General features: G+C 33.2%; 1 protein-coding gene across 1 annotated transcript; it reads right to left on the bottom strand.

The window, feature by feature from the left end:
* Positions 1–1,156: 1,156 nt before the first annotated feature.
* On the bottom strand, positions 1,157–16,384 carry LOC126739564 (adenosine 5'-monophosphoramidase HINT3-like). Its single transcript, XM_050445321.1, has 3 exons — positions 15,998–16,384; positions 1,472–1,665; positions 1,157–1,413 (listed from the first exon to the last, which is right to left on the bottom strand). Exons 1-3 carry the CDS (start codon positions 16,182–16,184, stop codon positions 1,339–1,341), a joined length of 456 nt encoding a protein of 151 aa, XP_050301278.1. The 5' UTR covers positions 16,185–16,384; the 3' UTR covers positions 1,157–1,338.
* Positions 16,385–22,600: the final 6,216 nt, after the last annotated feature.

The following is a 22,600-nucleotide window of genomic DNA, read 5'->3' as shown; positions in this document are numbered from 1 at the left end:
TATTAAGCCAATGTAATAACGGTGGCTTAGGATTTTTTAGGCTGAATGTTTAAAATTCAAATAACCTAAAAACTGATAGAGTTACATGAAATAAACGACAGTACCTTTTTTATTCAAAATTTAACTGCCTCTTAGATTTTCTAGTCATTTTAGCCATAACTGATTGGGCAAAAAATATATGTTGTAATTTACCTAAGTAACAGTGTGTAACTAACGCCCTGTATAAATAATGCTAAATTCACCACAAAATTCGTAATTTTCATGTCAAAACACATAAAGTCGCCAATTTTTAAGACAATACTGCTTAAAATCACAAACTTATTAAGAAATTTCAAATTAAAATTCCAACTTTAAATACTCTGTATCTCGTAAACCTGCAACATTTGTATAAGACATGTTAAGCTCAATCGCCATATTTTGGTGTGTAGTACTTCCAGTTCAGAGATTGCCCATTCTTAATGAATCACCCTGTATATCTCTCTGCTTTGGCTAGCAGGCGCAAACATTTGCTTTGGAAGATTTGTAATGTCCTCAAAGCTTTGAGCTACTTTGAGAGTTGTGTTATATAGGGTGTCATGCATATGGTGTAAAAAAATGGGGAGGTGATAGTATATCCTAAAAATACTAAAAAAGTACCTCTAAGTATAGGACGGAAAATGCATATTAAGGGAATTAGGGCCACTGAGAATGTGAATTTAAAAAAAGGGTTTTTTTTTAATTGTGTACTTAAGAAAGGATACAATTTCGAAGAAAAATCCTCTGCCATAAATTTTGACCCTGAATCAAATGGTGATTCTGAAAAATTATTTAGAACATCAAAAAGAATAGTTTTTGCAAGGGTAACAGGTTGTCTCGTGAATAACTTTTTTGAAATAATTTTTCCGCCATGTGGGTTCATGTGTTAAAAGTGTGAGTGGTTCCCGGCCGGGGTGAACGAATACCGACCTCAAGTTTGGTGAGTGCCATCCCTATCTATATCTTTGTGAAGTCGTGGTTTTGTTTAAAATTTTTGTGATCAATCTTATTCAATATTATCTTATCAATGAAATCATCAGATCAACCAAATCATCTATCTTATTCACCTTCTCATCTTATTTCTTTGAAACTAGGCTATTCGTTTTTTGTTTTGCAATAACTACACACAATAAACTTTAAGTGAACGATTTCATTCAAATATTTATTATCATTAGTGGAAATTCAAGGAATAGCTATTACAATAAATCATAATGTACAACAACAAAATTAAAAAGATACTCTTCCAAATATATAACACCAAATATAATAAATATAACTATAAGTTTTAAAAATCACATTTTTCTTTATATATTTCTTTTCCACTCACAATTTATTATTTATCTTACTGCTTTGATTTGCGACACCTGCTTTACTTATTTTTTCCCGTATTTGTTCATCCTAAAATAATTAAATAAATAAAAGCATGACGTTTATTTTTATACCTTTAAACACTTACAGTAGCAAACCACCAGGATCCTGGGAGAAACATGCCTTTATGCAACAATCCAAACTTGCTAGCTGGAGAAATACAGTGTAGATGCAGATGACCCACAGTATTGAATGGTGGCAAATGAAATCCAAGCCTCATATCATTTAAATCTCCTCCTTGTTCCTCTATAACTCTTTTGCCTTCAGAAACTAACCTATCCACTTAATAAATTAACAAAATTAGATTCGTAATCGTAAACACTACATGAAATTGTTTTATTTATAACACGTATTTGAAATTATTCTGTTTTTAGAACGAATATAAGACCTCTGTAAACCCTTACTTTTAAAACCTTTAGTTTTTTATAAAGTTTTAAACTTTATAAACCAGTGTAGTAACAAAAACACCCAAAATTTAATTTGTTATTTCAGTTCACCATAATATACTCAAAAAAGTTGTATTTTGATTATTAAAAAATAATTATTTGGCAATTACCCTTAAAAAACACAAAAGTATAAGTATAATAAGCCTAAACCAATTATAAAAATAAGACAAACCTAAAAACCAGTGCGAAACCGTTACTATAATCAAAATTAAAACTCTTAACTTCAAGCTGCAAATTAGTGTAATGGAACCTTTTAAATCAAGTAACAAAAATTGTTTTATCATTAGAAATTGACATAAAATAAAATCAACAAACAGTCTAAAGTCAATTGCAAACTTATTGGAGTTCACAAAGAATTTATTAATAGAAAAGAAGTAAAAATTGTTTATATATATATATATATATATATATATATATATATAGCAAAAGCATCCAACAATCAAGTAAATCATAGTCCATAGAGTTATGATGCATAAAATGAAAATATATAATAATACGATGACCGGACAACTTTGTTTTTCCTAGTGCAAGAACGGAAAAAAAATGTTGCAAGGTTGTAAGCTAAATTGGTGGGAAGTTGGAAGAGGACAACCTTGAAGATAAACTGATGGAGAGTTATGCAAATCTGGAAGCAAACTCTGTCACACTCAGCAATCCAAATAGTGAGCACGGAGAAAAGCTAAGAGAGGATTCTGCCAGGCGGAAGTAAAAATGTTGGGAAGGAACGTCATTTTGAAAAAAGATCTAAAAGAAGCCATTGCAGAAAAAATAGTCTTCATTGGATAATCGGATTCTTTCACTGATGGAGGACAGGATCCAGTATGTTAAAAACAGAACCGCAAAATTGGACGTCAATACTTTTGATGTGCTGCCCCATAGACCTTAAGCAGTGAACAACAAGAACGAAGTTCGTGCCAATACAGAACCTGTTGGGCTGATGCGTCTTAATTGGTGGGATTACTTGATAGTACTACATCATGGAATATTGATGAGCGTTTAAAGCAACTTACTGTAAAAGCGGTTGAGAGAAGGCGATTGCCCTTATGTTAGCCCTGAGAGGAGATGCTGCCCCTCAAAGAGCAAGAAGACTACTACCATCATCTGTTGAGGCATTTGATGATGCGTTATGTCACACCTGGAATATGTCTACCACGAACAAAGGTCAAAGGTTCGTGTCTAGCAAGTGATTCCAGGAGAGGACGACTTTAAAGAAAATATTTAGTAAAATCGGTCAAAATCATTAGAAAAAAAAATAAACCGGATTTTTGTTCATAACATGCCACGGGCAATTTTATACCGGTTGACTCAATAAGACTGTTCCTCGGCCATATCTCGGGAACCGTTCGTCCTATGACTTAGCGGTAAAAACAACTATAGGGTAAATCGTTCATGAAGAATCACTGGAAAATATTTTCAAGTTTTAAAAATGACGACCAGAGGGCGTAACTGCCACTTTACATTTTAAAATCGAATTTTCTTTAAATTTCGCATAAGAACTAAACATTTTTATTCACATTTTTAAAGAGAAGGAGTTTGTCATTCATCATTCTCGTAAAAAAAAATAAATTATTTCAAAAATAAAAATAGTGGTGGGCGTTCAATTGTTTTTGCAATAACCTGTCCTAACTTCTTAACGATTTAACTGATTTTAACCTATTTGGTATCGTTGAAAAAAGCATTCTTTGGGCAATATTAATCGACCGGAATATAGTTAATTTAGTTGAATCCTTCTTCGCCAGGGGGCTATGTTTGACTCCATGACGGAAAATCCTAAAAAAATCAAGAAAATCAAATGGAATGATATGAATTTTTCTTTATGAAAAAGAAGCCAAATAACATCCAAAGAAGCCAGTGAAAAAGGTTTGAAAATCTTGTTCTTAACCTCAAATATTGGGATAATGAGATTAATGGATCTTTGAAGGCCAAGTATCGCGCAGTAAAGTTCCTAAAACTATTAAAAAATTAGCTATAAAATGAATAAGATCCATTTATGTATGCTTAAATATAAACTAATTACTTTTTTTTTCAGTAACCTTATTTACCTATTCGTTAAATTGTTAATTTAACTTGAGTATGTAGTATCGTGTAGCTAGTTTTAGAGATTAGACGGAAATTTACTTTTCTAGGTGTTTTACAAAAAAAAAAGTTATCATTGTAAACTTATTAATTCATTAATTTTCAGGCTGTAATTTAAATTTGGTAATAAAAAATCCTAGAAAACTGAGCGAAACGGAAAAACCCTAGCGGCGCCGATTGCCATCTTATGCGAAGAAAATGATACGAAAAATTTAGAATCACTTTGGAAAATAAGGAGCTTAGAGAGATTTACGAATAAAGTTTTCCACTTTAAATAGAACTTACTCTTACTCGTATGTTAAATTATTAACAGAAAAAAATTGGTGCAGAAAATATTAAATAAACATTATATTCAACAAAATATTTATATCCTAAGCAGTTTTTAACTTTTTTGTTATAAAGTATTTGTAAATTGAATAATGTGTAATATTTATAGGATTGTTGCAAGTTATCGCCAAATGAGCTGTAATATTCTTTAGTGGAATCTGGTGTATAATGGGAACCTGATAACGACTTATGACTAATATTCTGTGTATGGAAATCTTAAATAAATGTAAAATAACCTTAGAGTACCCATTAGAGCTTCAAACAAAATATCAGTAAATAGCGTTTTCGTTATAATCACCGTTTCAGGAATTTTTTTTATTTATAAGCTATATTTTTCCAGCTGTATCAAATTGACTTTTAAGCCATAATTTTGAATTTTTTTTCTTAATTTTCGCGTTTTTACTTATTTCTGACATACTTGAGAGACATGTAAATATTGCAATTACGATAAAGCTCCTTCCATACCTCCGTGAACCCTTTTTTTATATATATTATTCTTTTCTAAACGCTCCGTGTAAGAATTTATTTTATTTCTTATCAGACTATTCCTTGGTTAATTTTAAGACATGTGTGTGCAACGGCTTCGTTTACGAGATCGAAGGTGTTAAACTTAAATAAACAAATTGGTATTTCTTAAATATCCTTTATCCAATTTTGTTATAATTTGGCTGTGTAATTTATACTAGTAAGGTGTAGCTTTAGTCCTAGTTTCATTAATTTTTTTAAGTTCAATGGCGTCCCGAGCGATACCTAAACTAATATTTTTTACTAGAAAACTGACTTGACTGCCTTTTTTATATTCTTTACTCTCTTTGGATCAATTAATCAAAAGTACAGCTTTATTGTCTCTTAAATTTAAAAAAAAATTAAATGCACTTAATATCCTTAAATTAGACAAAAAACATGAGATATTTTTATTTCGGAAATAATTTTGTTTTATTTTTTTTTATTAACAATTACAACAACAAGAAATAAGCACTAATTAAAGTAAAACATGTAAACTTAATGAATTTTACCAAATTAAGAGGAAATGGCTCATTTGGGCTCAATACAACCGTCTACCCACCTCATCAATGAATTTACACACTCTATTAAATTACACTCTAAAATATCTTACTTATTTTTTATTATGTCACATTAATTAATGATTGCATTTTGTATATCCCTTTCACTTTCAATGCGGTTTTATATAACAAAGCTTTAAGATATCTTCAGATCAAAATAATCTAAAGGTTTCATGACGAGCGAGTGAGAATGCCAAAGGAAGTGAGTTGTGAACCTGCTCAACTTATCCAGCGATTATGATAATTTGCATCCAAAAATTTCCGCGAGACTATAATTAAGTGTGGTTCATGTTGTTCATGTATCAAATACGAAATCTTTCCATGACTGAAAGTTCTTCTCTAAAGTTCAAGTAAAATAGATTCTAAATACCTTTGATAATTTTCTCCAAGTCTAGGTGGAAAAAAAATTGGCTAAATAAGATGGCACATATGGACGATGAACTAATAGAAAAAGTAGATCGAGAAGAAGCCGATTCGGTTGGCCACGGGCCTGAAACGAACGCAGAAAATAAAGGGAACTCGGGTTCTCCAAAACCCACATAAAATTTAGATCATGACAAAGTGGCAGATAACCGCCTATTTCTAGAAATAACTTTTTTCGGAGAAATCACCCCGCAATGGTCCAAAGATGTTAAAATTGAAGTTTAAAATTATTAAGGTAAAATAAAAATCCTGCAGTCTCCCTCCACTTTTTATTAAGCATTTAGTTATTTCAAATTCCCTACATGTTTCGGACACAGTGGTGTCCATCATTGGGGGATACTAAAAGGAAATAGTTCCGAACAAAAGACAGACACAGAAAAAAAAAACAAACTTAAAAATTAATATAATGTACACTTACAAATCTGTGGGAAAAGTACCATGGTACCTGATTTACTACAAATTTTTGGTGAAACCAAGAGGAAAGCATAAGGTTCATAGAGAACATATTAGATGGCGCGGTTAACATAATGATTCGTACGTTGTGAAGAAGGAAAGCAATGGATTACTACTATATAAAAGAAATTGTAAAGGGCAAGAACGATGTATTAAGAGACTATGATGAGTTAGGACACAGTGAGTTGAAAAAGTGAGTTCAAGAATGATGTACCTAATCATTAACACAGTGATGCTGGTTGTTTTGTGTAGCTTTATTTATTTCGAATATTTCCAACAGATCAAGTTTATTGCTTTTCCGGCAGAAATGTAAAAACTTTAAGTCAGTAGCTGGATTAAAACTGTGATTGTTAGTATAAATATGTCTTGCAAAGTTAGATTTGATGCTTGTAGGGCAAATATTTCGGTTCTTGCTCCTCTCAATCTCTCTAGAATTTTTATTGATACGTGTAGAAAACCTTCTACCGGTCTGTCCAATGTAAAATGCATTGCAATTCTCACTCGAGCACCCCATTTGATAGACTCCTGATTTTTGTTCTGGCGGGATTTTGTCACGGTTGATAACAAAAGATCTTAATGTATGTTTAGTTTTAAAGCTAGTATTGATGTTATGTGAATTAAATATGTTTTTCATTTGGTATGAAATCGTACCCCAAAAGGGGATTGGAATATATTTTTGATCGTCTGATTGTTTGATTATCCGATTTTTAGTTAAATGTTTCAAATAAATTTTATTGATTAATTTTAAAGGAAAGTGGTTGTTCGAATCTATTTGTTTTATAATATTTACCTCTATGTTTTCAGTCAAGTCAGTACAAAATCATCCTTATCTAGGGGAATCGAGAAAAGTAAGAATGGAAAGCTGCTAATTTCTGGCTATAAGGGATGGTACTGTCAGTGGATGTAGGCTTACGAAATATTGAAAATTTGATCTTATTGTTTATACGTGTTAGTTTAAGATCAAAAATGCTAAAGATTCGTTGGTTTTAATTTCAAAAGTAAAATTAATGCATAAGTGTAAAGAGTTTTAGAACGTGATAAAATTTTGAAGATCGGACAGGCTAGAACCCATTGTAACACCTGAGTTTTGTTTGTAGTATTTATAGTTAAATTGAAAAAAAAAGTATTATTGTAAAACTAAGTCAACCAGAACACAAAGGTTATCAATATGGACTTTCTCAAGATCAGTATTTTTTTATGTAAGTCTGCAACCAAAGGTAAACAGTCCTCAGGAGGAATGCTAGGGAAGAGGTTAGAAACATCAAAAGGTACTAGAAAAGATTTATTTATTCAAAAAAAACTTTACAAACACTATAAATCGGATAATAGTAATTACATGTAAAGCCTATAACAGGAACAAAAAGAAACAGAAAACATATTAAAATAATTTCACAACAATAACACTAAACCTAAGAGAGAAAAAAAAAAGTTAAGAAGAAAAAAGCAAAACATTGAGTCCTAAACTATGTCCTGATGCGCAAGCAACCTCCTAATTTCCTCAACCTTGATATTAAATATATCTACATCTTCAAAACCATTTAAGACATTATTACAAATCCTTAACATATTATTGATTGTAGATGTAGTATTAAAATTATTTATATAAAAAAGCTCTTTATTAGTTATTCTTAATCTAGTCTTTGGTATCTTAAAAGAAATGTATTCAATTAGATCACAGCTCAAGTATTTAACATTATTTACAATGAAATATATAAAAATGACTGCCCGATTCTGCCTTCTGGTACAGAGCATCTGGAAGTCAAACGTTTTTAACATTGCCCTGTATGACACCATATATGGGTATTCTTTGTTCTTTCTGACATACAGAAATCTTAAAAATCTTTTCTGTACCTTCTCAATCATGTCTGAATGTGATGATGTTTCAGGTGACCAGATAGTAGAGGCATACTCCATACTCCATGTGGCCTAACAAGGGCATTATAAAGTCTAATGATAGTGCTGACTTTAAAATTTTTACTGTTTCTTGTTACAAAACCCAAAGAACGGCAAGCCTTATTAACTACTTCACTATAGTGACAATTAAATTTCTGAAAAGTTACTCCCAAATCTCTAATAAAGTTTTTTCTAAGAATTTTGGTATTATCAATATAGTAGTCTTCAAGAAAATAGTTAACTTTATGAGTGAAAGTGACCACAGCACATTTTTGAACATTAAGGGACATCTTATTAATCTTGAACCAATCAACCACAGAACATAGGTCATTTTTTAATTTTACAGCATCTTCCTTGACATCAATAGTTTTAAATAGTTTAAAATCATCAGCATACATCAGACTTACAGATGAGGAGACACAATCAGGCAGATCATTAATAAAAAGAACAAAAAGCAAGGGACCAAGCTTGCTACCCTGGGGAACACCTGAGGTTGACATATATCTGACAGACAATTACCAATCTTAACCACGTTATTTCTCCCAGATAAATAAGATTTCATGAAATTACAAGCTTTTTTAGAAAAACCAAAGCCAACCAATTTATTTAAAAGCACACAGTGATCTACCTTGTCAAATGCCTTCTCACAATCGGTGTATGGCACATCTAACCGCTCCTTAGACTCAATTGCCTTAGAGATTTGTTCTGAGAGGATACACAGATTTGTCACTGTGGATTTATCATTAACAAAACCATGCTGACACTTGTTAATTTTATGTTTAACATGTTCATATAAATTATCGTAGAGAACATTTTCAAAAATTTTAGATAAACAATTTAAGGGATGAATAGGCCTATAATTTGATATATCATTTTTCTTGTCTTTTTTATGAATTGGTGAGATCATTGATAACTTTAAAATATCAGGAAAGGATTCCTGTTCAATTGACATGTTGAAAAGATACACTAGGGGTTTTGTTAAAAGTTCAGCACAACCTTTATAGATATAAGAAGAAATTTTATCTGAGCCAGTAGATTTTTTAGGTTTAAGTTTCTTAATAGCATTTATTGCATCACTCTCATAAATTTTTTTGAAAACTAAAGTGCCCCATTCTTTATTATTTATGTGATGATTGGAACAGCCAGCTGTGTTATACATAGACTCAAAATATTGGGCAAAAGCATTTGCAATATCAAGGGGTTTATTGAAATTGACATTATTTATTTAAGGTCATGGCCACAGGTATACCTGCACTCCTAGCCTTAGATTTAAAGAAAGCCCAAAATGCGCTTGGATCAGCAGCTAAATTTTTTTCAATTGAAGTTTTGTAAAAATTATATTCATATTTTGTTTGATTTTTTATTTCAGCTCTAAGGTGCTGATATTCAACGCATTCTGGGCTCACTTGCTTACTCAACTGACAGTAAAGCTTATTTTTCTTTTTAATTTTATGTTTTAAGTCAAGAGAGAACCATATTGGAAATTTCCCTGCAGTGTTGGATTTTATATTTGTTTTTGGAATTGAAATGTCCAGAAATTGGTATATTAGTTTATAAAATGTATTAAACCCCATATAAACATCATAGCATTTAAACACCATAGACCAGTCGCAAAGAAGTTACCTTTTGCATAGTTGTATGTATAAGTCTTCTTATTAATTGTTTTATTTTGTGCAATCCTCAGATTAAATTGTAAATTAAGAGCAGGGTGGTAAGCATCTTCAGGTAATAAAGGGTCACTTGGTCTTGATACTGTGCATTTTTCCATATTAGTTAGTGAAAGATCTAAAGATCTGTTCATAAAATTAGGAATATTATTTACTTGGCATAGATTATACATATTAATAAATTGCTGCATCAGGACATTTTTATCACAATCTGTATAATTACAATTATTAAAATAAGGCAAATTAAAATCTCCTAGCAATATCACATTTACGTTTTCTAAGAGTAAAAGTTCCTCAAAAAGGTTAAAATATTTTTCATACATTAAAACAGTGGAATTTGGTATAAGATGAAGTATATTAAGATGAAGATAAGTTATTAGTAGTGATCTTATTCTTTAAAGATTTTAGCGTCTTAAGAGGAAAAACTCGAGGGAGAAAAACTATTGCGCCTATGATATGTGTTAATATATGAAGCAGCCTGGGATCTGAGTGTCTCCTTTAATGGGAGATCATTGATAAACGTAAAGTTGTTCTCGCACTCGACCGCCAACAGTTCCAAATCCCTTCTTTGGGGGCTGCTGTGAAAATTATAGTTTAAACCTGAATTCAACATACAGTTTTCGTTATCGGTAAAAGTAACATTGCTCAAATTAAATGTTCTGGGGTGAAAAGAGAAGTTGAGTGTTGAGTTGGGTTGGGTTGGGTTGGGTTGGGTTGGTGAAAACAATAACTCACTCAACTTAAAGTTTAAAGTAAAGCTTAAAGTTTAAGATCGAGAATCGATCTTAAACTGAAATTTTTATACTTACATTACATTACACAGTTTTAATCCAGCTACTGACATAAAGCTTTTACATTTCTCCCAGAAAAGCAATAAACTTGATCTGTTGGAAATACTTGAAATAAATAAAGCTACACCAAATAACCAGCATCACTGTGTTAATGATCAAGTACATCATTCTTGTTCTCACTTTTTCAACTCACTGTGTCTTAACTCTTCATAGTCTCTTAATACATTGTTCTTGTCCTTTACAATTTCTTTTATATAGTACTAATCCAATGCTTTTCTTTTTCACAACGTACGAATCATTATGTTAACCACGCCATCTATTATGTTATCTATGAACCTTATGCTTTCCTCTTGGTTTCACCAAAAAATTGTAGTTGTATATATGTTTTATATTATTTAATGTAAAATTCATCCACATTTCTTCATAATTATCAGAGGACTAGATTATACAACTCAATTTCAGATCATCGGCAAACAACAAAATAGGCAGCTAGTGAAGCATTCATCTATATCATTGACAAAAATATTAAAAAGAAGTGGCCTTGAGGCACTCCAGATGGAATTTGAAGTTTTAGAACCATTGCCAATTTTAACAATCAATCTACGATCAGATAAATAGCTCTTAAACCAGGATAATTAAGTTTCATCAATACCACTCATTTTTAGTTTATGCAACAAAATATTGTGAGGTACGTTGTCGAATGCCTTGGAGAAACCTGTGTCTATTGTATCTACCTGATATCCCTTCTCAAGGCATCCAACAAAAAGTCCACCTGAGTAAGAAGGTTCAGCTCCGTAGATTTGCGTGGTCTAAATCCAAACTGCTGATCAGTTAGTAGAGGTTCAAGTAGGGGGGTGATGATGTCATGTCACATACTAAGCTTTCAAAAATTTGGGAACTGCACTGAGTATAGTGACAGGATGATAGTTGGTGGCACTGGTTTTGTCGCCCGACTTATGAATAAGCTTTAGGAAACTCTCTTTCCAATAGTCTGGGAATATTCCAGTTGAAGGTACAGATTGAATATGTGGTATAAGGGTCTGGAGAGATTAAAGCTAAATTTTTTTAGGAATAAAGTACGCACACCGTACGCATATTCAAGGATGAAAGTTTAGTAAATATATTAGATATTCTAATGTGAAGATATTAGAATAACAACAACAACAAATCCTTTATTAAATCCATTAAACATGTAGTTACAACAATACACGTTTTTTATTACCTATGTGAGGTGTGGATTTTGTCAGTAAAAAAATTCTAACTTAATTAAGTATACAATTAAAATATTTATTAAATTTAAAGCATTCGGTTACTTATCCATTCATACATCCATTCATGTCATGATTTATCAAAATATTAAATTTAAATATAAATAAAAAGGTAAAACGCGAGTACACAAAAATTAAATAACAAGAAAATATAACATTCATTCACAAATTAACTCATGCACTAATACACAATACTAAATGAGAGTTTCATTTAAATTTTCAGCCATATACTCATGAAGAGAATAAAAGGCCTTTTCTTGCAGATATATTTTTAGATCTTTTCTTATCTCTTTATCTGATTTTTCTCTGAAGTTTATTCCAGACATCTAAAATACTATGTACCACATTTTTCTTAACAAATGTAAAATTTGGTTTACAAGTCTTGAAATTGTTTTTGAACCTAGTATTATGCGGATGTTGCCCTTTCAGATTCTCAAAAAAGATTTTATTGTCAAGGATAAACGAAACACATTCATAGATATAAATACAATGAAATGTTAGGATGTTATGATTAATAAAATATGGTTTACAGGATTCCTGATAGGGTTAATTGAATATAGTTCTCAAGCACCTTTTTTGCAAGATAAGAACTCTTTCAGAGTCCCCCGAATCCCCCCAAAGAATTATACCATATCTGACTCTGGACTGTATATAGGCATGATATGCTGAAAGGGAAGCCACTGTACCCACCTCCTGTGTTATTAGTCTCAAAGCGAAGCAATATCTGGACATATTTGCTGCCACCAACTCAACATGGGCACCCCAATCCAATCTTTCATCCATCATTACCCCAAGGAAGTTAGCTGACTGCTGTGTTCTTATCTCTTTCCTTCCAATTTGCACTAGACAGCTTTCACTAGGCCGTTGTTTAAAGTTTAATATTTGCGTTTTGTTGACATTCAGCAGAAGATTATTTATGCTAAACCAGTCTTCTAGCAATCCAACAGTTTGGGCCACTTGATTTGCACACTCCTGATCTGTATTTTTGCTGCATATAAGACTTGTGTCATCAGCAAACATAACCATATCATCATAGACATTGGTGACATCATTGGTGTAGACCAATAGTTGGTGATAGAAACAGACCCCTGAGGCACACCTTTTTTTATTTCTTTGTAACCAGACTTGAACTGTCTACCATCACTCATTCTGTCAACTACACACTGCCTACGGTTTGACAAATAGGACTCTAGAAGTTTGAGGGCAATTCCTCTGATTCCATAGGCTTCTAGTTTTTTTAAGCAGTATTGAATGGTCAACACTGTCAAAAGCCTTGGATAGGTCAAGAAAAATTGCCATTGTAGCTTTTCGATCATTCATTGATTTAATAATTTTCTGCAGTGCTTGATATATAGCCCTAACTGTTGATCTGCCTTTTCTAAACCCGTTCTGTAAATACTATATCTAATATGTATTAGGTATATTAGGTATATATTAGGTTCTAATATATATTAGAACTAAGGGATATGGGTATCGGATGCAGATAATTCATGAGAGGGGACGTTAACACTATGGTTTGAGTATACTGTAGAAAAATAATCAGGAAACATGATAGCAATCTCCCCTCCTGATCAACTTGTCCCATCCAAGTATCTCAGTGTATTTGGAAAAGAGCTATTTTTCCTTTTATGATTAACAAATGACCAAAATTCCTTTATGTTTGAGCCAATAGCTGCTTCAGTTCAGTAAGGATACTGTGTGTAACATTCCTGTATCAGATCCTTGCATAGCTATCTCAATCTAGAAAACTCCCGATAATCTGCAGATGATCGTTTTTGTTTATATTTTTTGTGCATTATTTTCTTCACGATAATACGATTTTAAAGTTCAGTTGAAAACCACACTGGGAATTTTCTAGCTGAGTATTTTTTTAGAGGTACAAATATATCAATTGCAATAAAGATAATTTCAAAAAAAATATTTAGCATTGCTTCAAGAGGCTTATTTAAAAATAAAAAATCCAGTCGAACTGATCCAAGAACACTACAATTTCTTGAAAGTTGGCATACTTAAAATCCCTCTAGAATCCATTAAGCCCAAGACCGTCTTCGACCTCCACGAGGCGACTATTTAACTTAATACATAGCGGTGGGTGAACAACTCGAGGAACCAAAAAATAGTCTACTTGTTTGACATCTATTGAGGGGTCTTGTGACAACACCATATTGAGAAAGCTTCTATGTGAGGTTAGGTATAAGTTAAGTTGAAATAAGTTATGGAAATCACATGTATTTGACATAACTTGTGTGCTCAATGTTTCTTCAGGTCGTGCTCCATGTGTTGATACTATGGAGCTAAAGCTGCCTTTTTCCTATATACCGTAAGGCAAATTGAAGTCACCCATAATATGCAGGGTAGAATTCTGGATATCAGAAGAGCGAGTGAGTCCAATGTCTCAAAAAGAGCCATGTAAGATTGTGCTGACTAATTGGGTGGGATAAATACAGCTCCTATGATAATATTCAAACTAACAGATCTAACTGAGCCAAAAACGTGTGCAATATTATCAGGAACGTGAAGACATTTACTATGTATAGATTTGCCTAAAGCAATTAAAACCCCTCCCTCTCTCTTGAAGATACTGGTACTGCAAGAATGGTCCTGTCAGTCAGTGAGGCCAAGTTCTGCTTCATATATGCCACTATGCAACCAAGTTTCTGTAAATACAATTATGTCATATTGACAGGCTGGTGAGTTATTTTGTAGCCCATCCAACTTAGTTCTTAAACCTTAAGTGTTCTGGTAATATACCAAAAAACTTTTAGCAGAATTTGGCCTACTTAGTTTTTTTTTAATAATTTTAGGAACCCCTTGAAAATATTGAATCTGTAAGTCTCTTTCTCCGTTTGACAATCTTTGTCTGAATTCAGCTCTTACTGCGGACTCCACTTCTGCCTGCATTTTGGTCAAATCCAGACTTATGTAGATATTTCTACCCTTTAGTTTGGTTCTGGAATGAATAACAAGCTGTTGCTTTTGGAAAGTGACTTTAAGAGCTCTGTGGCCGTTTTTGTTAGATTTTCCCATTCAGACTATGCTTTTCACTTCTACATTGGAGATACTAAGAGAGTTCAAGAGAGTATTAACACTGTCCAAGTCTTTATTTTCCTCAGGCAAGTTGTAAACAATAATATTGTTGACACAGCATTGGCAATCCTGAAGTTCAACAAAAAAATCATTGAATCCAGAAGAGGTAGAGGTGGTGTTAATTGTTCCTTTAATTGCCTCATTTTTTTTATTTAGTTGATCAATAGCTTTTAAAATTGAGGGTATTTGTAACAAACCGAATTGGCAGCCCTCACAAAGAAATTTTATTATTTTAGAATATGCTGGCCTTTGAGTTCCAATACCCTAATTTCAGATGAAGCAGACATTCTTATGGATTGCCCTTTTACAGCTGTCACAGTTTGTAGGAAGTTTTGAATTAGCTTCATATATTTTACATTGCAGGCACTGCATGGCAATTTTTAAGTAAGGAAGTAGAAAAATAGTTCTAAACTTTTATCACAAAATGCTAAGAAACAATTCTATGCAAAAGTATTAGCTAAATCGGCTACACTAAACAGGTAAGATTTTAGATACAATTTGTTATTGGAATATATAATCTTCCACTGATATAATCTTAAAATTTGCTTTACTATTATACGAAATTTATACTAGAGAATCCAATACAGTATGAATGATGAATGTCTGTATAATAGGATTAAAATGTATAAATGCTTTGTTACTAGTTCCGTTTTTTATAAGTACAGTTAATTGTAGTAATTGGTTTTGATGATTTCAAGTAATGACACATTCGTTAAACTACATCACATATTCTAACACCAATATCAAAAATTAAAACAAACATTAACTAACAAAATTTAGTTTTTACTAGACAATAGTTTTAACCAAAACACACAAGAAACTTTTCAATAATTTTTAAAATGAAACCACTGTATATTGCATTAGTTATATGTGTTTCAGTTAACCCTACTATAAGAGGATTCAGATTGCTGATTGTGTATTTTATTTTATTAATATTGGGGTTATTACCCATGGCAGTCAAAGTTATAACTTTTTTCTACAGAATTATATGAGCATGCTTGAAAACCTAGCTTTATGATTATTATCATCAATTATTCTGTAACTATCAAAATCGAACTAAAACAATTCTATTAAATTGCCAACTCCTACTTACTAATAAAACTATGATGCTAAACTTACATAGGCCTACATGTTCTGTGGTGTTTAAACTATTGACATTTTCAATATGCTCCTTGGGAATTGCCAAATAATGGTGCTTGGCTACTGGTTTTATATCTGTGAATATTATAATCTCTTCATTTTCCAATTTAATATCCGCTGGCGATTTTTTGGACACAATGTCACAAAAAATACATTTAGAAGACATCTGGAAATCAAAATATTGATTGAAGGGAACAGGTGCAACTCTTCTATATAATAAAAATGCTAAATATAGACAATAACTGAGACTTGACAAGACGGGTTTGCGAATTTAATCAAAAATTGGAAATTTGTGTTTTTTTTTTTTTTTTAATTTGCCTTGAGAAATAATTACAGGCCAAATTTCAGGCAAAATAACCCAAACAAACTCACCCAAATAACAGCTGTTTTTGATGTGTGTGCAACCAAAATCGAAAACGCAGCATATGCCGGTTGCAAGCAACCAACTTATAGTTCGCGCTCCCTGTTACGTGATATTTATTGTTTATTTATTTGATTATATAAAAAAGTTTAATTCGAATCCTTTGGGAGGTTTGGAAGTTATAGCCATTTATATTTTTTAACATCTAACAATTCAATAATTTTTTCACGAAAAAACCTTCGTTTGTAGAGATTTGCAACCATCTGAAATCGGTTTAGATATTTATTATCTATTATAGAAAAAAGTTTTATCCAAATCCTTTGGAAATTTTGGGAGTTAGGTCTTTTTCATTTCTTTAACAATAGATTTTTTAATTAATTTTCATAACGAAACCTTAGTTTATAGAGAGGTTTGAGACCACCGTAGTTCGATTTAGGTATTCATTGTTAATATCTGGACAAAAAATTATTAAAATCTCTTGGGAATTTCAGCAGATACGGGCATTATTTTAATTACATAACAGGGAGCGCGGACTATAAAAATATATAGGACTGGTAACCGACATATGCTGCGTTCTCGACTTTGGTCGCTGGATATCGATCGGACGCTAGCTTCACACATATCTGTTTTTGCCGTAAAGGTGTTGCTACACAAGAATATTAATTATTGACAAGTAATATATTACAACTCGTTCACACGACACAGTTTCGAGCATTTGATCGATTCGGTAAAACTATCGAATCTCGCAGTGACGACCGGTTCGTTCGATCTTGCATTCGGTTCTTGCCACTAGGAACCGTACATATATTAATTGTATATTGACCATTTCACGTCCAGACGCGATTCGATTATTTTGCCGACCGGTAGTTGTTTCTATGCCGTTCTATGTCTTCTAAGCAGAAAATAAATATGAGTTGTTGATTAGTTTAGTTAAAGTAAGGTCCGCATTATAAAATAAAACACTTTACATATACAGGCTGTCGCCGAAAAAGTGGAGAATCTCTCGGATTCAGGTAAAAGATAATATGGAAGTTTCCTATAAAAAAAATTCCTATAGGTGCCCTCTACGAAGATACGACCCCTTAAAGACGCCGCTGCAAAATCATTTTTTTATGAATAACTTTTGGAGTACTTGGTATAATTTATTAAAAATTTTACGTGATTAACGCCACTCTTTAAAAAACATTTACCTTGTTTATTTCACCAGGGGCGGACTAGATGGTACATTATAATTTTTAGCAGGCTGTATGATAAAGACTCTAAAATAATAAATTTGGATAGGCTGAACTTTAAACTAAAGGAAAGGCCCTCTTGTTCATTCTTAGAAAGGCACCTTAACGAAATTGTTTAAGAATATGTAAACCTATGTTTTTCCTGAAATGAAAAGAGAAAACAACCTGAAAAAAAATAAGTTAAGAAACTAATAATTTGAAACACCAAAAACTTCATAAGTAGGTTCAACTTCAGGGTTACGTGATGTCTGATACTCGCGGGTACGATGAGTTGTGGACTGCTGTACTCGCCTCAATAACCCTGGAACTGTTCCTTATCGCATCACAATGAATACTGAGTCTTTGTAAAACTTCCTTCCGAGTATGTATCCTCCTCTACTTATGCAAGGGTTTGGAAAAACGTTAGTTAGGTGGTTCCTTAAAGCAACACTGAAACGGGGTGGGGCTCCATAATGCATAAAATACATGTTTCAGCGGATCGGGATGCACTAAATCCAGAAGATTGTTCTGAAGGAACTCCAAATTAAGTTCTCAATTTTTCAAAACATAGATTTACAGTTTTATGAACAATTTCGTTAAGGTGCCTTTTTAAGAACCACACTGTATTTTTAAAAATATGTAATTTTTCATATTAAACAACTAAAAATGGAACTTTTCTGTTATTTGTATAACTGTCGCATCGTTGAAAAAAAGAACATATCATGGTTCTTTTTAATTAATATAAAACAGCCAACGGAGTGCCTTTTCTTTAGTTCAAGGTTCTTCATATTTATTATTTTAGAGTCTTTATCATGCAGGGTGCTAAAAATGTAAGCATTATGATGTACAACCCAGTCCGCCCCTGGTAAAATAAACAAGATAAATGTGTGTGTATGTTTTAAGAACTCCGTTTTAATAGGTCCTTAGTAGTGTTATTCACGTAAAATTTTTATAAAATTACAAAAGTACTTTGTTATTTAAAAAAAAAATCGATTTCCAGGGGCGTTTTTAAGGGGCCGTATATTCGCAGGGAGGGCCTAGAGGAATTTTTTTTATAGAAAAGTTCTATTTGACTTTTTATTTTCTATCTGAATTCGAGAGATTTTCTACATTTTTCAGGACACCCTGTATAAAGACAAAATCTTTTAGTCGTCAGCATAGAGAATGATTTGTTCTCTATTAACAGAACAGAAAAAAAGACAGGTTTTTGGTATGTATTTTATTTGTTTTATTATTTTCACGGGGTTTTTCCATATAATGTAAATCTTAAAGCAAAACTCTGCAATTTTAATAGAATATTTTTTGTGTCTGTTAAAATAAACATGTTAAAGCGGTGTAATTTATACGGAAAAATCCTGTACCTAAATCAACTAAATGACGGCTTCATTTTGCTAAGAAACTAGCTTCTGTTATAAAATATTCGGCAAAAGTTATTCTGATCGAATTGGTAGAGAGCCTTGCTCGTCTATTTTTTGAATTTGAAATCAGTATTTTCACGATAAAACTCATCTTTCACTCACTGTCTAACACATTTATGTACCACAGTACAAGCTTTCCCTATCCTAATTGCCGTCTCTTTTTTAACATCTAAACGACTATGAAATATCCGCCATTTATTAGCTAGGTTGTCAAACGCATATTCGACATATCTTCTCGCTCGGGTCAATTGGTAAATAAATATAAGCTTTTTCTTGTCTAAATGTATGCCGCCAAGAGGCCTCAATAAATGAGCAATCTGAAACCTTTATTGCCAATAAACACAAAAGGTACATTTATTTGTGCCTGTTCATCTAAAAGTGTAGCTGCTGGTATGTTCAAAGCACCCTGTGTCAACAATTATATATTTGCACTTTATATTTTTGCACAATTTAGATTCTTTTTAGACTTTCCGTATTGACGAATCAGAATCTTTCCCATATGATCCTACATGTATATAAATAAAACGATATTCTGAATCCACGACTGCTAATAAAACAATAGAGAAATAATGAATTTAATTGAAGTACAGAGCCATTGTCGAGTTTTTTCACTCTTATATGTTTGCCATCTACCGCACCGAGGCAATGCGGTAAATTAGCTTTCCTACAGAATCCATTTGCTATTGCCTGGTGAATGAGCGTGGCATGTCATAAATTCAATACACAGATTATTCCATATACTTCGAGTTACTGACGTATAATTTTACTGATTATTAAAACGCCAATTTGATAGGAGTAATGAAGATCGTTATACGAACATGCCCATGCAAGGTACCTGGAAAAAAACATTTTGTTTTTTTCGCAGGTAAGATGGATTTAAAAAAGTGGACATACACTCGAGACACGTGGATGAAAGCATGGCAAAAGCAAAAAGATCAAAAAACAAGTGGTACATCTGCCAAACCTCACATTTTTGGAAAAAATGACTGATTCCTCCTATAAGGAGAATAAAACTGTGACGAGATTCGTGAATAAACTGAAGCGAGTGCCTCATGAACAATCAAATATGGACAAAAATCAGTCTTGTGATAAATCCTTGACTATGTCTACTACACGCAGAAATAATTTTTGATCTAGATACTATATTCAAACATTTTTGGAAGTTTAAAATAAACCTTCTTAAATTCAAAAAGTATATCAATAATTCTTTCCTTTAGACATATCATCAATTTTTCCTCGGCACTGATACATTTTGTCATATAGGTGTCTTCTCTTGTCAATTCTCCTTTTACTCCATTTAGAAGGTCATCAAAAGTAGAAGAAGACATTCGAAAATAACTAAAGAATTTTTGTTCTTTGTTGATTTGTTGTTTTTTTTTCCCGATAACGGGTAATTTTTGTTTTATTTGGTGAACGTATATGTACAAAATATGGACTTCTATTCAACCAAAGAATTTTGTTTTTATCTTTTCTTAATTCACACATAAGCTTCCGGAAGGACCCCAAATTAAATCTTTCTCTGACAATAGGATGCACCTCCTAATTACTCGTCAACAACCAATAACAACCTCAAACAACCAATTTGTGTAATCAGCTCTATTAACTCCGATTTTGGAGAAAAAATTCATCATCCACACTAAGGAACCTTGTGTAATACAACCTGTGTAACCTTAACCCGATTCGATATATTTTCCAATTAAAATTAATTATAATAAAATGGCTTCCCAATTAGATAATTTTTAATTCTCTTTACAAAAAGCCTTTCTGATAGTTGTCTGATATCGATTGGTAGAACATTGTAAAACTGTACACTGTACAGCATGGTCATCAATGCCCCTGCTCTAGCGAGTCTGTGATAGCGTGACAAAAAGTTGGAATTAAAATGACTAGGATCATTATTACTTATGTTAAAGTATTGTAAAAATCTTAATGTTCTGTCAATGTCTTAATCAGACACTGTCAAATAAAAATACATGAAAATGTAAGTATGCCAAGATCTAAAAAGCAATGTCGACAGCAGTCCGATAGCCTACCCCTGAAATTACACGCACACATCTCCTCTGCACTCCAAAGATTCATGAAGTCTGTGCAGAATGGTGCCAGTTTAAAATTCCATAACTCATATCATCATGAATGCCTTTTTACTGACAGTGTTAGAAAGACGTTGTATTAAATAGGTTATTTAAGAAAGTCAGTCAGGTAATGTGATCCTCCCAGGTTTAGCCAAGATCAAGATGAACCACAAAAAATTTCACAGAATCAACCATAGGAAGATCGGGTTTAACATGGCGAAGTGAGAAATTTAGGTTTTGCGTCTTTGCGTGATTGATACTAGTAGTACTTGTAGTAAGGGTGGGGGAGCTAGAGCTCGGCCAGTAGGCCTGGATAGTCCCTTTTTGCCAACCACAGAATCACCCACCCCTACGCCTCCACTCCCAATGCGCGGTCTTCACTGAGTCGGCCCGTCCTTTTAATAAAGGCTTGCACGTTGTACCAGTCCAGATCTTTAAGATCTTCCCGTTGGAGTGTCGTTGCTCCGAAAATGTTCCTTCTCAGGCGACTCCACCTATCACAGATACCTAGTAAGTGGTATGTGTGGACAAAGTGGGCTTTCTCTTATAACAGAAGAAGGTGTAGATGCCTGTTTAGACTGTTGTGCCCGGTCAGGATTCTCACCAAGTCTTTGATACTTTGTCGGGTCTTTGTTAGCAGTAGCCTTGCTTTAGAGCCGTCGTGATCTGGTATCATTTCCTTGGCCTGTCTACATCCTTCTGTCCTTCTCCAATTATTGAGTGCCTTGTTTTTTGCTAAGACCGAGACAAGGTTCGGGGCCTACGAAGGGGTTAACGGACCCTATCTTGCTAGTTCGTCGGCCCGTTCATTATCCTAGACAACTTGGTCTTCTGGGACTCACCTCAGTCTCACTTCCCTGAGTGCTGCAAGCCTTTCCAATGCGTCTCTGTATTCCTGGACTAGCGCTGAGCTGGCCCTGGGTCTTTAAATCGCCTTGAGTGCAGCTTGACTATCGGAGTAGATGCAAATCCCCCCGTTACCTTCCAATGCCTCTCGTTTGTTTGCTACTTCGAGTATAACAGATCCGCTTTGAAAACTGTGATGTGTTTCCCTAGCGGGAAGGATGGTGCTTTTCATCCATGATCCATCTGTGTACCAGGCCTGGAAATTACTTGGCTCTTTAATTTGGTTCGCCAACCATTCTTCCCTTGTCAGGATTTCGACTTGAAACCCCTTCTTTAATCTTAGTTTACCACTTTCTGTAGTGCATCTGGATGTCAGAATTGGTATGTTCTTACACATCTTGAGAGCAATCGTCATATGGCCTTGGCCTAAGTGAACATTGCGCCACCCTCCGCTATTCTTTATTCTCTTATACAACGCCAGGGCCTCCCTCTCAATCCAGTCTGGGAGATCCGGTAGCCCCAGAAAAATATTTAGTGGTGCCGCAGGTGTTGTTCTCATAACTCCAGTAATTCTCAAGCAGACCAGTCCTTGCAGTCTGGTCAGCTTTTACCATGGATCCGTACGAGATCCTCGGTCGTATGACTGCGGTATAAAGCATGGTTGATACTAAGTT

Source organism: Anthonomus grandis, chromosome 1 (genome assembly GCF_022605725.1).
Source record: "Anthonomus grandis grandis chromosome 1, icAntGran1.3, whole genome shotgun sequence".
NCBI classification, from domain to species: Eukaryota; Metazoa; Arthropoda; class Insecta; order Coleoptera; family Curculionidae; genus Anthonomus; species Anthonomus grandis.
Note: the sequence above shows the minus strand (reverse complement) of the source record. Positions and strands in the feature narration are given on the sequence as shown.